General features: G+C 34.6%; 1 protein-coding gene across 1 annotated transcript in view; it reads right to left on the minus strand.

Annotated features, from left to right (window-relative positions):
• Positions 1-16393, minus strand: part of LOC129266969 (uncharacterized) — a 248295-nt gene that overhangs the window by 185811 nt on the left and 46091 nt on the right. The window contains exons 31-47 of the mRNA XM_064104176.1: positions 15556-15663; positions 15106-15204; positions 14258-14416; positions 13001-13144; positions 12341-12439; positions 11434-11529; positions 10721-10888; positions 7878-8024; positions 7022-7138; positions 6218-6310; positions 5610-5714; positions 4985-5077; positions 4223-4315; positions 3427-3561; positions 2310-2477; positions 1263-1493; positions 129-362 (exon numbers count right to left, since the gene is read on the minus strand). Of these exons, the coding sequence (XP_063960246.1) occupies positions 129-362; positions 1263-1493; positions 2310-2477; positions 3427-3561; positions 4223-4315; positions 4985-5077; positions 5610-5714; positions 6218-6310; positions 7022-7138; positions 7878-8024; positions 10721-10888; positions 11434-11529; positions 12341-12439; positions 13001-13144; positions 14258-14416; positions 15106-15204; positions 15556-15663 (2289 nt within the window). The remainder of the gene's footprint in view (positions 1-128; positions 363-1262; positions 1494-2309; positions 2478-3426; positions 3562-4222; positions 4316-4984; positions 5078-5609; positions 5715-6217; positions 6311-7021; positions 7139-7877; positions 8025-10720; positions 10889-11433; positions 11530-12340; positions 12440-13000; positions 13145-14257; positions 14417-15105; positions 15205-15555; positions 15664-16393) is intronic.

Genomic DNA, 16393 nt, shown 5'->3' on the forward strand with positions numbered 1-16393 from the left:
TTTAGTTAACCCGTTGACTACTGGCCCCGGTTGGTCCCTGTAGGAAGCCCAAGGGAATAACAGAATTTGGTAGTTAATGGGGTAATGCTAAGTTATATCAAATAAAGATGAATGAATCAGCAACTCACTGCTCTCTGGAGGAGGCCTCGGGTCTGGTCTTATACAGTCTGTATCAGGTAGGCTGGCACAGAGTTCCAGCATGTTCCTCGTCACGGTCATGCCGTAGACCGTCAACATCCGGCTCGCAAATGGGTGGCAGTGATTCTGTGCAATCTCGCAAACGTCGGCACACATGACGTTAGCAACATCGCAGGGTTGGTAGAACAAGTAGCAGAGAGCAAAGGTCGCATTGGCAGAGCATTCTGGGAAACAATATTGGACAAAATCTCTTAAATATGTCTTCAAGATGTATTAACAATATTTCTAAATGTACATGAGAGAAATTCAAGATATATTCAAACTTAAGTCAAAATCTACTTTTAAAAATCAAAGTCTGAGGGTTTTTTTCTGTGATTCTCACAAATTTCAAAGGGAAAATAATCACTAATCGCATTAAAATTATCAGCAATGCTATGGAGGTGCAAACAATTTTTTTTTTCATGCAAAATTGGCAACATTTCAAACTTCGATTTCAGATTTCTTAAACTGGCTGAACTTCCAGTACATAACCTTATAAAGAAAATAGCATCAATGAAAATAAAATTGCAGTGTTGCCAATTTGAGGATTAAAAAGGATGATAAAAATGAGGCTTCAAAGAATTCAAAATCTCAAATCGAATTTTCTGAAGCTTTATTTTTATCATCTTTCAATCCTCAACTTGGTAGTAAATTCAGATAACAGGGCCTCATAATACAGAGCTTAGTGCTTGATCAATGAGCTGAATTTTATACTTGATTGCATTGCAGCCAAGCGTATCAATGACCTGTACAATCAGTCACTAAATTTTGTGTTACAGGCTTAGGGCCCCATCTTACAAAGAGTTGCAATTGATTTTATCAACCGCAACTATGGACGGCCAGCAACATCAACATCTAACACGCAAATTTGTACTAAATATTTTCTAGATGTGATGTATATTCTTACATTCATCATTCTCTTGAAGATTCAGTGTGATTCTCTTTGTTTACTAAGGATTTTGAGCTCATTTTGATATGGATGGATTTCCATACAGTTGAGATTGATCGGATCAATCGTAACTCTTTGTAAGACAGGGCCTTGTACAATCAATCGCTAAATTTTGTGATACAGGCCCAATTCTTACCATCAAAATACAGAGTGAGTGACGAGATGATCAGGTGAGCAATCTCGGCATCCCTGGCGAATGTGTTGGGAAACGAGGCGTACCGATAAGGTAGAATATTACATATATCTGACTGGATCAACGTGCAGGAGTTCGAACTGGGCGTGGCAGGTGGCGGGGTGACAGTGGGCGGGGCTGTCGTGATGACCAAGAGGGGCAAAGTTGCCCCCGTCAGAGGTGCAATGGTAGACGCTGTGGAAGGCAAAACATACTTTCAGTATATCGGAAAAGTTCCATATGTGTTTAATGTTGTATTATACACAATATCATAGATGGGTACTTGAGAAAATTTGTGTTTTTTCCACAATCATGAAAATTTACCTGCTAGTATGGGTTCTTCATTCCAAAAGAAAAAAAAAACGCTGCATTTTTTTTTTATTTCTCACACACACAGAAATTCTATTTATGATTTTTATCAATTATAATTCTAACAATGCTTCTTTATTCTTGTTTACCACATATCAAGTTATCATGTAATGTCTCTACATGTATCAAAATGACTTTAGATATAATTACCCTGGTTTGAGCTATTTACTATGCAAAGTAATATGTTATGCCAATTACTGTAATTAGAATCTGAGTGAGAAAGATTAGTTTGAAGAAGCGATCATTACAAACTATTTAAAAACATAAAATTCATTGACAATAACAGAGTTTTTCAAAATGTATGGTGCCAATACAAGTACTACAGTGAAGAATAACAAATAACACATACATTTCTGATTTTTTTTATTTTAGTACAGTAGTAACCTATAAAGATATGACAAAATCTTCATTGGTTTTTACACACTCAAAATTGTTCTTAATCCCATACTATAGGTGGGCTTAATTTGCCATTTAGCCCCAGCTGTAGTTCGGGTTAAGCTTAGCCCACTTTCTTTTTACACAGCATTTTCGCAAATTGGGCTAACCCCACCTACAGTACAGGATTATTTTGCCCTGTAAAACAGCAGGTTTAGCCGAGCTATTGTGGTACTAAGAGTGATAGTCCATGTTAGCCACACTTACCTCCATTTGTGATTTCCAGACTAACGTTGACTTGGTTGATTATGCCTCCAAACTGGCAAGTATATATCCCTTGGAAACCTGGACCCATGCTTGGGATAGTGAGTCTTACGCCTTGGCCATAGAGTTCCTCTACGAACACAGAGTATCCAGATCCTAGATCACCTCGTACTTCAAAGACAGAAATTAAGATCTAGGAAATGATTCGGTATTGAGGAACACAGCTGTTCCTATGGTTTAAATTAAACTCTTTGGCACGTATTCTGAACCCGGGTTTAAATTAAACCCTGGTTTAAAGTTGTGGTTTAACTATGGAGAGCCAATTGGGGCACAAATCCCTTACAGTACACATTTAATTTATCAACTCATATGGCACCCATGTTCGTAATTGTCTGGGCTGGAATGATAACTGAAGTATTTTTCTGTTATGAAAGCAAAATGAAACAAAATAGTAAACATAAGAAATATACAATAGAAACAGAATTTTTGGCTCCCCATAATTTTAGCACAGAGTTAGAACGTGGTCTAAGTTAAACCTGACTTCAGAATACGGGCCTTTTTGTTCCACAAATTGGCAACAATTTTTTTTCAAACTCAGTGACACAGTTTGAAATGATCATATTTGGATAAAATACAAGTAAAAAGAACAACATTTGCAATATTTTGTTTAAAAGATTGCCAATTGTCGAAACATTGATTTCATGTCATTCATAATGTTGCCAATTTAGGGTATTTCTATAAAATTCAATTTCATATCACTGAATGTAAATTGAATTAATTGAACTGTATATAAATTATTTTCATTGTATTCAATGAATTGAAATGAATGAAATTGATCTTAATTAACTTCAAAGTAATAAGACTTAATTAATCTAAATTAGATTAAGTCTAACTGAAATGAACAGAACAGAACTGAACTGAAATAAAATGAATTGTATTGGCTTTTATTGGATCGAATTGAATTTCATTGAAATGAGCTGGTCCGACTACAGTAGATCCAAATAATAAACCTGAATTCATCAAACTAACCTTAACTTCATTCCATTCAATTCCATTTACCTTCATTGAACTGAATTTGATTGAACTTAATTTCCTTTAATCAGCAGGGTCTAAGACATACCTAATGATATTGCAGGAACCACTGTCCCATCAGGGCCATACCAGATTGGTGAAGCGGATGGGTTAGCATCATAGATGCAGGTGAAAGACACAGTGTTGTCCCTCTCGATCACAGTCTGGCCAGGAATGATGATTACTAGGTTAGTAAGAGAGAGAGAGAGAGAGAAAGAGAAAGGGAATATTATAAAGCCCTGAGTATCTAGTAACACAGAAAACAAAACTAAATCACAGACTTCAGAGAATTTCACTGGAACCATAAATTTTCAGGCCAGAAAAATTGAAATATGCATACGAAAAATGAAAATCATAGCAAAGCCAGTAAACAAATCCTCAGTAGAGATTCTGACGACCTTACCTGTGTGCACTATTTAGCAGGTGTTAGTCAAGCTTTATCTGCATAGTGTAGTACAAGTATACATGTATAATGGAAACTCATATTTTTCACCCATTAAAAAACGCTTTTTCATATATTTTGTATGTCATCAAAGAACAAGGACTTTCATGTTTAGGATACTGAAGAACATAGATTTTTAAATTTTAGAAAACAAAGAATCATGAATGGGTAAAATGGGGGATAATCTCCAGGAAACATCTAATGGCATTAATAGTTCACAAAATTAGTAGGAAGGGGATGATTTTCGTTCACCCTTCGTGTATGAATCATTTCCAAACGTTTATTTTATCACATTTCCAACTGAAATTGGTGGACAACTAGTCAGGAAATATAGCAATAATGATAGGATACAGAAAGACTATTGCCCAAAGGGTTGTTGTAGACTGATTGTATTTCTACTTACAAGATACTTCGCAGGAGGGTCCACCGAATCCTTGAGCACATTCACAGATCCTGTTCACACATGTGCCTCCATTGCTGCAGGGTGTGAAGCATGCTAAGAAAAACAAAAACAGGTCAAGAGGAATAGTATAAAACAAGTTTGAGAATGTACATATAGCCCATAAAAGAGCACTTAAAAGAGTCAAAGGGAATAACATAAAACAGGAATTAGAATGTAGCCTGTCATCACATGCACTTACATGTAAGAGTCAATTTTGGACTAACGTGCACCAGTGTGTAAAAAGAGGCAGGAAAAATAATGGCAAATACTTGTGCACTAAAATAACATATGCATAGTTCAAGGATGAGACTACCCAAATTTTGATGGGCATACATGTCTAACATTTTGCTTGTGTTAGTAATGATGTTCTAATTCAATTCTGTAGCCTTTTACTTGCCTGCAATTCTTGAAAAGTTGTCGGGTTTATAACCATTGCTTTTCTTCAGATTTAAATTCATATTGCAGACTTGAGTTATAAAGCAAATAATGCACAGACTTTGGTTTGTGGAGCTGTAGGCAATTCAGAACATTATGCAAAAAAGCATTTGATGCCTCTTTCAACATTTTCATACTCTCAGGTAGCCTGCATCACCTAACTCTCCCTCTCTCTCTTTCTTTCTATCTCTTTCTTTATTCTCTGTGCATTATGTCTCTACAACATTGACAAAATAATTGTTATTAATGAAAAATTTACTTGTACTGTGACACAAGTTTGTGACTTACTTTCAAATTCGCATCTGATGCCTTCATACCCTTGCTGACATACGCAACGTCCTTGGTAGCAGACACCCTCATTCAGACAGGATGGGAAGCAGACTATTTAAGAAAACAAATCAAATTTTATTTGATCAATCTACATCTTGTATAAATCCTGTGTTTTTAATATTGTATTAAAGCCATATTAAACATTAAAATTACTATCATCAGCAGCATCATCATCTCACCATTAACATCATTATCTCAAAACCTCCAAAATCAAGATCATCATCATCGTTTCTACTATCATTGTCATCATCACTAACATCATCCATCATATCAATCATCATAACCATCACAATCATCACCTACATTGTCAATATCAACATCATCATTATCAACAATATTACCACGAACATCATCACCATGATTGTCACCACCATTACCAACATCACCATCATTGACATCATCATCATCATAACTAGTATCACCAACATCATCATTAAATCATCAATATAATCATTATCATCAACATCGTCTTCATCTTAATCACCACCAACATTTTACTATAAACTTGCATAGTAAAAACATGTATTTTTCCACCAAGTTTTATATACCGGTGTCTCGATGTGTCACATCCCTTTATACATACTTGGTATTTCACAGGCGAAGCCCACGTATCCATCCGGACAGACACAGAGCCCATTGATGCAACTTCCTCCGTTCAAGCAATCCTGGACACAGCTCATCTCTGGCTCTGCATGGTAAATATTAATCACATATCAGAGATTTGTAAGACGAAACTATAAGTGTTGTTCAGAGACAAGTTGTCTTCATAAATGATAATAACATGCTATACACGTATATGTTCTTTTGGGACATATTTACTTTGTTTCATGCTGCATTAAAAAAAAACACTTGATAACAAACAACAGGTACAGTATTGATAACACAACTGAAAGTTGGTTTGACTTTAGAATGGAAGAAGAGTATGTACTTGCAGCTATAAGTATTACAGATAAAAAGCAAAGAAATATTTTACCCCCTATTTTACATTTCATTTAATCACTTGATACTTTTCTTTAAATATTTCAAATAATTAACCATATTAAAGCCACTATTTATACCAATTTTAACCAAAGTTTAGCTTTTCCTACTTGTGTGAATTTAGGACACCAATGATCACTTAATCAACCCAAATAGAAGGATATCCAACCTTAAGAGCCTTGATATATCTGGAAATAAAAGAGAAATTCTTACCTCCCATCTCACAGTAGTCGCCATGGTAACCATCAGGGCAAACGCACTGTCCAAAGATACAGGTACCACCACTAGCACATGGTATCAAACATTCTAAGGAATGTAACAACAAAAATATTTGATATTTGATAAGCTACTAAACCATGATTTGTTTTCAAATAGTGTATAAAACATATAAGATATAAGATTCTAATTGCTCTGTGGGCAAAACTTTTGCATGTCCTCAGTTTTAATCAGGCTTGCCAAGCTGTTTATAAATTATCACTGTGTAATGCATTAAACTAAGAAGCAGAAATACTTACTTGTCTAGTTATTTAATAATCTAATTATCTGATAATCTAATTCAATTATTTATTCATTTCCTCAATTATTTTAAAAACAATTTAGTTATTTCAATATATACTTTTTTAACTATTTATTTATTCATATTTATTTATTGATTGAATATTTTGTTGGTAGATTGACTGACTGATTGATCAATCGATCACTTGACTGAATCAAACTGAACTGACATAAACTTATCTTCACTTTGTTATCTTACAAAGAGTTGTGATAGATCTGATCAGCCAGCAACGTCAACATCTAAAATGCATGTTTGTTCAAAATATTTTCTACATATGATGTACATGTATATTTATTCATCCATCGTTTTATTGAAAATTCAGTGTGCTTCTTTTTGTTTACAAAGGACATTTTCCTAATTTCCGGTAGAAAAAAATTATGACATTGATGGATTTCTATTTAGTTGGGAATGATTGGATCAATTGCAACTTAACTGAACTGAATAGCATTGAATATACTTACGACCCACCAATCCACCGACTGGGACCTCGCAACGCTCTCCTCTAAAGTTTGCCGAACACAAGCATTTGCCATTGAAGCACGTCCCACCATTCAAGCACTCCGGCCAACATTCAAGAGCTGTGATGAAGAATGAAAAATGTTTAAACATCTGTACAAAGACCACTCAAGGAGGTTATTAAAGAAGTATCAATATGCACATGGTTTTTAGGACAATTTTCTTCATAACAATGAGAACTTCATTCAATGAAAACACAATCAAAGCTGTTAACTCTAACATTGCCATGGCCTTTTTTGTCCCAGGATTTTACAAAAACATGAAATTTTTCATCAGTTAACCCTTACATTTCCATAGAGTTGCCATGATAATGAAGTAAGATCAGCACTGATGAAGTAAGATAAGCCTTAACACAAGTAGAAATATCTAACCATTGATGTATATAAAATCAACAGTTGCATTCCATAGGGAAAGAGGACTCTTTTTTATTCTACAGTGAAACTTGTGTTTAATTCTAAAAAAACAACCCTAGGGCCATATTCTGAAGTCAGGTTAACTTAGACCATGGTCTAACTCTGTACCATAATTACTGAAAGCCCAAAAAATGTCAAAGATTGCATTTAAATGCTATGTTCTTTCTGATCTTTTCCTCATGTTTTAATGATGAAGAAAACTATTTCAGTTTAATCATTCAGAGTTTATGATTAATGATTTGAGTGTCAAATGAGCAGACAAATTAAACATGTTCTGTTAGAGATACCTGTGACAATTGCCTATTTATTAAACCACAACTTTAGACTAGAGTTTGAATTAAACCCGAGTTCAGAAAATGGGTCTAGGAGTTTACATGCCATGACTTACTCAGGAGGATAGAAGCAACCTCTCCGCCTACGCTGCAGTTGTAGTTGCCCGAGAGTTGTGGCTGAAAGTTAACCAGGGTAAGTCTGGACGCTGTGGCTGACAGTACCTCCACTGACGGGCCTTGCTGGACCATGGACCCTATGTTCACTGTATGAGAGAGAAGCATGAGAATTTCAGATTGAAGAAGACATCTTTTACAGATTTATAACTGTTAATGTACACTGTAAAAGTAATTGTCTGTCCAATGTATAGTATATAATCTTCCTTGGCAATAAGAGTGTTAATGACATCACTAAATAATAAGAATGACTTACGATAATGTTATATTTGCCATTATGGCTCATAGCCAATCACAATCAAAGTTTCCACTGAAGTCACCACAATGGCAAAATTACTGTAATAGTAAGTCTTTATGATACAGGCAATGTGACAGGGAGTGACATTATATTTCGTTGATCTGAGTAAATGCCATTATCAGGGGTGTGAGTGGTCACAAATTAAAAGATCTGAAAAAAGCTGAAGAGTGTTGAAAAAGTCTGAAATAGAAAGAGCTCCCATACTTTTTGTACAGAGGAAGGCCAAAAATAAGCTGAAATTAAGCTGAAAATCAAAACAAAAAAATCTGAAATCAGATAAAAATCTGAATTCTCACACCCCTGCATTATAATCTGCAATGTCAAAACCACTCAAGCCATGCCCACTTACCAACTCATCGATTGAAAATAATCTGTCCACTAGGAAGAACCCTGGAAGACCAGCAGAGGGAGACTAGCCTACCCATAGATCACCATCCCTCCCAATCATCACTATCAACTTTATTATAATCTTGAATATCCAAAACAACCAATGCCACGCCCACTTACCAACTTGTCTATTGAAGATAGTCTGTCCGCTAGGAAGGGGGACTAGCCTATCCATAGATCATCATCCCTCCTAATCCTCTCCATTAACACGAAACTCATGCCCATCAACTATATTATAATCTTAAATATTCAAAACAACCAATGCCACGCCCACTTACCAACTTGTCTTTTAGAGTAAGTTTGTCCACTAGGAAGACCACAGGTTATCTCAGGAAGATCAGCAGACAGAGACCAGCCAATGACTTCACATATAACCATCAATCGTAATCCCTCTTCGTTAACATCAAACTCATTACCATCAACTTTATTGTATAATCTTATATCCAAAACAACCACGCCATGCCCACTTACCAACTTGTCTATTGAAGATAGTATGTCCGCTAGGAAGGGGGACTAGCCTACCAATAGATCACCATCCCTCCCAATCATTACTATCAACTTTAATATAATCTTGAATATCCAAAACAACCAATGCCACACCCACTTACCTACTTGTCTATTGAAGATAGTCTGACCACTAGGAAGACCACAAGTTATCTCGGGAAGATTAGCAAACAAAGACCAATAACTTAACAGATAATTATTAATCCTAATCCCTCTTCGTTAACATCAAACTCATTACCATCAACTTTATTGTATAATCTAGAATATCCAAAACAACCTATGCCAAGCCCACTTACCAACTTGTCTATTGAAGACAGTATGTCTGCTAGGAAGACCACAGGTTATCTCAGGAAGATCAGCAGACAGAGACCAGCCAATGACTTCACAGATAAGCATTAATCCAAATCCCTCTTCATTAACACGAAACTCATGCCCATCAACTTTATTATAATCTTAAAGGAGAATGAAACTCTTGGAGCAAGTTAGCTTTTGTGAAAGCAGACAAATCAAAGAATAAGATCAACAAAACTTTGAGTAAAATAGGACTAGCAATAAAAGAGTTATGAGCATTTGAATGTCGAGATCACTAATGCTATGGAGATCCTCCCATTGGCAATGCGACCAAGATCTGTGATGTCACACACGTACAACTCTCCCATTTGGACACTGAAAATATACCCCAAAACATATCTTTTTGCTCATTCTAATCATATGACAAACGATTCATCAATGATATAATGTTGTGAAACCTCTGTACTTGTCATCTCATAAAGAGAACACCTCACCTTGTGATAGACTCTATAAAAGTGAGAATATACGTGAAATAAGTACTAAAGTAACGAGGGAGTTGTACGTGTGTGATATCACAGATCTTGGTCGCATTGCCGATGGGAGGATCTACATGGCACTAGTTATCTCAATATTCAAATGCTCATAACTTTCTTATCATTCATTCAATCTTCCTCAAACTTTCAACAATATGTTTCTTTGATTTTTCTCTTTGATATGGATTCAGCTGGTTTCAAGGGTTTCATTCTCCTTTAAATATCCCAAACAAACTTTGCCACGCCCACTTACCAACTTGTCTATTGAAGATGGTCTGTCCGCTAGGAAGGAGGACTAGCCTACCAATAGATCCCCATACCTCCCAATCCTCTTTATTTAAATTACACGAAACTCATTACCATTAATTTTATTATAACCTTAAGTATCCAAAACAACCAATGCCATGCCCACTTACCAACTTGTCAATTAAAAATAGTCTGTCTGCTAGGGAGGAGTACTAGCCTACTAATAGATCACCATATCTCCTAATCCTCTTCAGTTAATTTACACGAAACTCATTACCATTAACTTTATTATAATCCTAAATATCCAAAACAACCTTTGCCACGCCCACTTACCTACTTGTATATTGAAGATAGTCTTCCACTAGGGAAGACCGAGGTAATTTCAGGAAGATTAGCAGACAGAGACCAGCCAATGACTTCACAGATCACCATTAATCCTAATCACTCTTCATTAAAACGAAACTCATTACCATTAACTTTATCATAATCTTAAATAGCCATAACAACATATGCCACGCCCACTTACCAACTTGTCTATTGAAGATAGTCTGTCCGCTAGGGAGGACCCAGGTTATTTCTGGAAGGCCAGCAGTGGGTGACCACCCAACCACCTCGCAGATCACCGTCACCATCCCTCCAACAGTAGGGGACTGGTCCGAAGGAATAGTCAGTCTCACGTAATACTCCTCCCCAACTTGAATCAAAATTACAGACAATAGATTAATTGCAGTTTAAAATGCATTTACACACATGACAGGAAATTTTTATTATGATAAAAAGCTGTTCTCTTTTGTGACTTGGAAAATGAATGGTGAATTATTCAATTCCCATATAATTTGCATAGGTAACTTAAGATGGTAATGTTATTTCAATAGGTACATTTTTATTACCATAGGTTTGTACTATGCACGTATAAGAGCTACCTAATAGAATATTGTGTTGTTATAAATTGTAACCATGGAAGCCATGACCAACAATTGAACATAGTATTTCGGAGCTTAGAAAACTAATAAGGCCTTTATCCCCCTCCCGATCTCAGCTGTTGATTTTCTGAATACAATCGATCATGGTTTGTTCATAATGCATAATAAAATCAATATCATTACTCTTAACAAGAATAGTTATTTTTTTCTTATCTTTTGTACATTATTTCATAGAAAGAATTCATCAAATTCTGTTATTCCATGTTTGATTTATATGAAACACTTAGGCAAAGAATTAGATAGAATGCCATTTTACCTGATATTTGACACATGGTTCCCACAAAGCCATATTGACAGATGCATTTGTAGTTGATGCAGTACCCACCATTGGCACAGGCAGGACAACGATCCACTGTAAAAAAAAAAAAAAAAAAAGGAAAAAAAAAAAGGGATACATACTTTGTTAAAAACTTTTTAAACCTTGTAGCTCAAAATAATTTCTAAATATTAAATACAACAGCTCAGAAAGTGCTATATCGTAGAGTTATGACATAAGTGGATACCTGTTTTGCCTCAAAATAGCTCTCTAAAGCAATCAGGAGAATGTTTTCAACCAATATGAGATTGAAACCAATTGCTGTAATTGTCATAAGTCTGAAATGCAGTTTTTTTCTGAGCTGCTATTAAAGTCCTTACATTTTAGATACAAGGTTTGATTAGCCTAATGTATATTTTAATAGATACACTTACTTGACACTCAATAATTACTCTATCATCAATTCTACTGCCTTATGAGATATATCTTCTTCATATATCTTGGAGTTCTGTAGAAATTTTGCTTTAAACATTTCTTTATTGAAACTCACTTAGTATACTATAACATGTTGGAAAGAAACTTATTCACTGTCATTTGCAAATAAAAAGAAAATATCCAAAAGAAAGAGCAAATGTAACTATAGCATACCAAATTACAATATCTGTTGTAGGAAGCAGACCACAAATCATAAATTTGCAACAAAATGCAGGATTCATAGGACCTAACATTGATTTAAAGTCGATTGCAATTTAAGACTGATGGCACATTTACCATCAATGAGAAATCATACACAATAGTACCCTACACAACTGCCATTATATAGAATGGTCATTCTTCAATGTAACACATTGTTAAAAAAATGTATTGTAGTTTTACGGCAATAGGGCGATAGAAAGGTCTCACTTACTCTCTATTCCACAGCGTGGTCCTTCAAATCCACTGCGACACATGCAAATATTGTTGAAGCAAGTTCCACCATTGAGACAAGGCTCTTGACACTGGGGGACTAAGCAGGTGCATATAACGTGCTATCATACAGTATACAGTGAGAACTATTCCATGTAGGTGAGGCACATTAGATAGTGAATAGCGAAACTAATTCATACATGAAATGCAGGTAAGGTCATTTATACAGTGAATGGTGAAAACTATTTCATACAGTATTTGAATTGCAGGTGAGGTACATGTACTCAGAGATGCCTGAAAGTTTGAATGCACTCATGCACTGAATTTTATAATACCAAAAAATATCTTTTTACATCAATCACAGGTATGTTACATAAACACAATTAGAACATAGATGCATAGGCCTATACATAACTGCATATGTGCAATAATGAGCAAAACAAATTCCTAAGTGTGTAATTACAGCCATGAATATTTAAGTGAACACACAGATACACAGATTCAAGTGCAATTATTATGTATGATGTGAAAAAGATTGGGATAGTACTGACAGGAGAAAATATAAAAACAAACAAAATTACATAACATACAAACAACTCTCGTGTAAAATCAACAGTGACTAAAAAATCTGGAGATAAACTGATAGGTCAGTATTTCTTACCATAGACCACTAGGGTCATAGCAAGACGCATTGTCAGGCCAGCAGCACATACATAACGCCCTCTATCATTAGCACTGAGATCTTTGACGATAAGGTAGGAAGCATTCTGAGCAATCGGTTCATAGTAGATTCGGTGGCCAGGAGCTGCACAAAATGAAATTTGACAGAAAATATTGGTTGTTGAATGGTGCATTTGACAACTACAGCTGTCAATTTTATTCATTGTTTCCATATTCAATGGATATTGTCCATAGAATGTTGCACAGGTGTACCACAACACAGCTGGAACAAGGATTTAATTCCAAGATAAACAATTTAAAATGTACATAATCTTTTAAAAACAGGGGAATCCCTTACTGCAATGCATGAATATTTATTATAAAACTCATACAAAGATTCTTGTAATTTGATTTGTTGAAAGCCATTCAATATTTGATCCATTTTGTGCTGCATGCAAATTTTATTTTCCATTGCACGGCAACCGTGCATTTTTTATTTTTCCATTGCACAATTGAGCTCTCTCCTTCAGTGTGTACCACTAAGCATGGGTGTGTACGTACATTTTGTATGTGTGTGTGTGTTTGCGTGCATCGAAGTAAGCGCATCAACAAAGGCTGACTGTGCGCACTCAGATTCATGAATCAAAGTGTACGTCACAAAAGAACAAAAACAATTAACTGCTTTCATACACCGAGAAAATAATAATATTTTCAGAGAAAATGAATTGTCAAAGGTAAAATATGTCTTAATTCCATCTGCTTTTTTTCTTTTTTCTTCTCTATTGTCAAATAACAAAATCTAGAAAATTTGTTGTATAAACCAAATGATGCATTTCTTCATTCGTCCATTATGCGACCTATCAACTCTCGTTGAGGCTGTGTTCAACCCATTGCACTCTGCACTCAGCCTAACGGCTTCGTGCAATGGATTTAACAGAGCCTCAACTCGCGTAAGGATAGATTGCCTAATGAACTCATGCGCATGCATCACTTGTATACCATATGTGCATTGTTAAAATTATAGTCTTATATACAATTTTTTATCCAATATCATTTTATATTGCATGATCTAATTAATAATAACATTAAAAATGATAATTATATTGGATGATATTTCTTCATGGGATTCCAGAAATATTCTATTCGTTAGGGTCAATATTGCACTCATCTATGATTCTTGCAATATTTCCCAACTTGAGGAATATTTCTGGTATCCCATTCTGAACCTTCCAATGTAGTATAAACAAGCATGTATTACCTTCTGTTCTGCTTATGATAGGCATATCATTCTGGTCGTACCATTGCGGGATGTCTGACATACTAGTTGAGTTGGTCTCACAGATGAAGCCCACTGTCTTCCCGACCATGTGATCATTGTTAGGGTTGGGGTAGATGTGGATATTGAATGCTTCGAGGCCTGCGTAGGAAGTAGGAAAAGATTGCATATAAAATAAATCAATTCAATCAAGTTCAATCTAGCTAGGTGCTTCATACAGCTGTTCATAAGTTAAGCATGATTTTGCACACAGCAACTTCCTTACTCTTTTCCTAAATAACAAAATCTCCTGTTTGAACATAATCACAGGAGCTTTCCTACAACCCTGATTTTTTTCTACAAATCTTGACAAATGATAATCTTTGCAATCACGTATTTATTCAGTAAAGATGTGATTTCAACTGATTAAAATGAATCAAAATGAATTACGATAGCACTCAGTAATAGGTCACCAGTTGTGAGCATAAAGCCACTTGTAACTTATGAACAGTTTATAACACACTAATTCAGGGCTTCATATATCTAGTTTCCTTTAGGTTGATGATGGGTTATGAGTAATACAATGTTAGATTTAGTTAGAGCATAATAATTTATTGGACTTTAGAATGATATATATATTGAACTAAACTTATGCAATCTAGTCTATTGCAGGAGCTAAATTAATAACTAAAGAGTTTTAAGCATTTATGCATCTAAATAACAAATAATATACATACATTAGGAAATAAAGAGGTGGGTCTTTAGAGTTGTTACAATAGGTAACAATATTCAAGTAGAATTCTAATTTCATCACCAATCAAAAGGGGTTTTAATATTATCTTTGTACTTACTTGCCGAGTGCTGACAGAACTGACCAGTCGATCCATCCTCACATTCACACACGCCATTGAGGCAAACACCTCCATTGAAACATGGTGGATCGCAGGGAGCTGAAATCAAGGGACCAAATGACATAGAAATATTAAAACAATATAATTGATGTATTTTTTCATCACCAATTGTAGTTCTATTATTATGATTATCATTTTATCATTCATATTACCAATATGATTTTCAACATTAATATCATTATAATCATCCATAATTGTTCTGCCATGTTTATCTATTACGATCATTATCAAATTCCTTTTATAAATGTGTAAGGAATGCAGTGGGTGAGCAATCTAAATCTACATGACATGACATTGGTTTTTAGTCCATAATGCATAAAAAATTGTGTGAAATAGACACAATCCTATTATTGAAACAAGATTGGTAGATTTTAGAAAATGAAGACTTACTGATTGCAACAATGCTACAGAATGGGCCTGAGTAAGATGCATGACATATACAGGTTCCATTCACACATGTTCCTCCATTCTGACAAGGTCTCTGTTCACATCCAGCCACTGAAAACACACAATTATAAATACAGATATAAATATAATTATGAATCACAAAGTTCTTTTATTAATGTCGTAATTTTGGTTACTGAATGTATCTTTGCATTTAGATATTTATTTCAACTGTGATGAGAATACAATCTTATTTATCGCATTGATTTGTATTGATTTACCTGTATTTACTTGATTCATATTATGTTGAAGATGAAATAAATGGACAAAAATAATTTTTCTTCATCACTATATAGAAGAATTTACTCTAGATATAATCAGAAATCATAGTAACTCTATGACTCCTTTTCCATACATTATGACATCTATTCTAGAAATAAACAAAAAATGCAAATGTCACACTTTCATTTTGGTACACAGTTAAATATACATGTATATCCAAGACATACAAAGAAAACAAAATTTTTTTTTTTTTACTTTTTTTATATTTTAGTACAAAATTATAATAAAATGAAAACTTCTATACCCAGAGAAAACAAACAAGGACACATGAGTTGCTTTTTTCCATATTCAAACAGAGCAATATAGATTTTGATTTCATGGAAAAAAAGAAAAAAAATCTTATTTCATGGAAAAAAAAGAAAGATAACCCCTTTGAAAGTATATAAAGAGGTTTATTTAGGGGCTTTTGCAGAAAACCTATTTGCTTCAAACTTCAAAATGACTTGAAAAAAATTTACTTGGAAATAATTACAAGTTTCTTGCAATATCCACTTAGACTAAA

This window comes from Lytechinus pictus, chromosome 8 (assembly GCF_037042905.1).
Source record: "Lytechinus pictus isolate F3 Inbred chromosome 8, Lp3.0, whole genome shotgun sequence".
Lineage (NCBI taxonomy): Eukaryota > Metazoa > Echinodermata > Echinoidea > Temnopleuroida > Toxopneustidae > Lytechinus > Lytechinus pictus.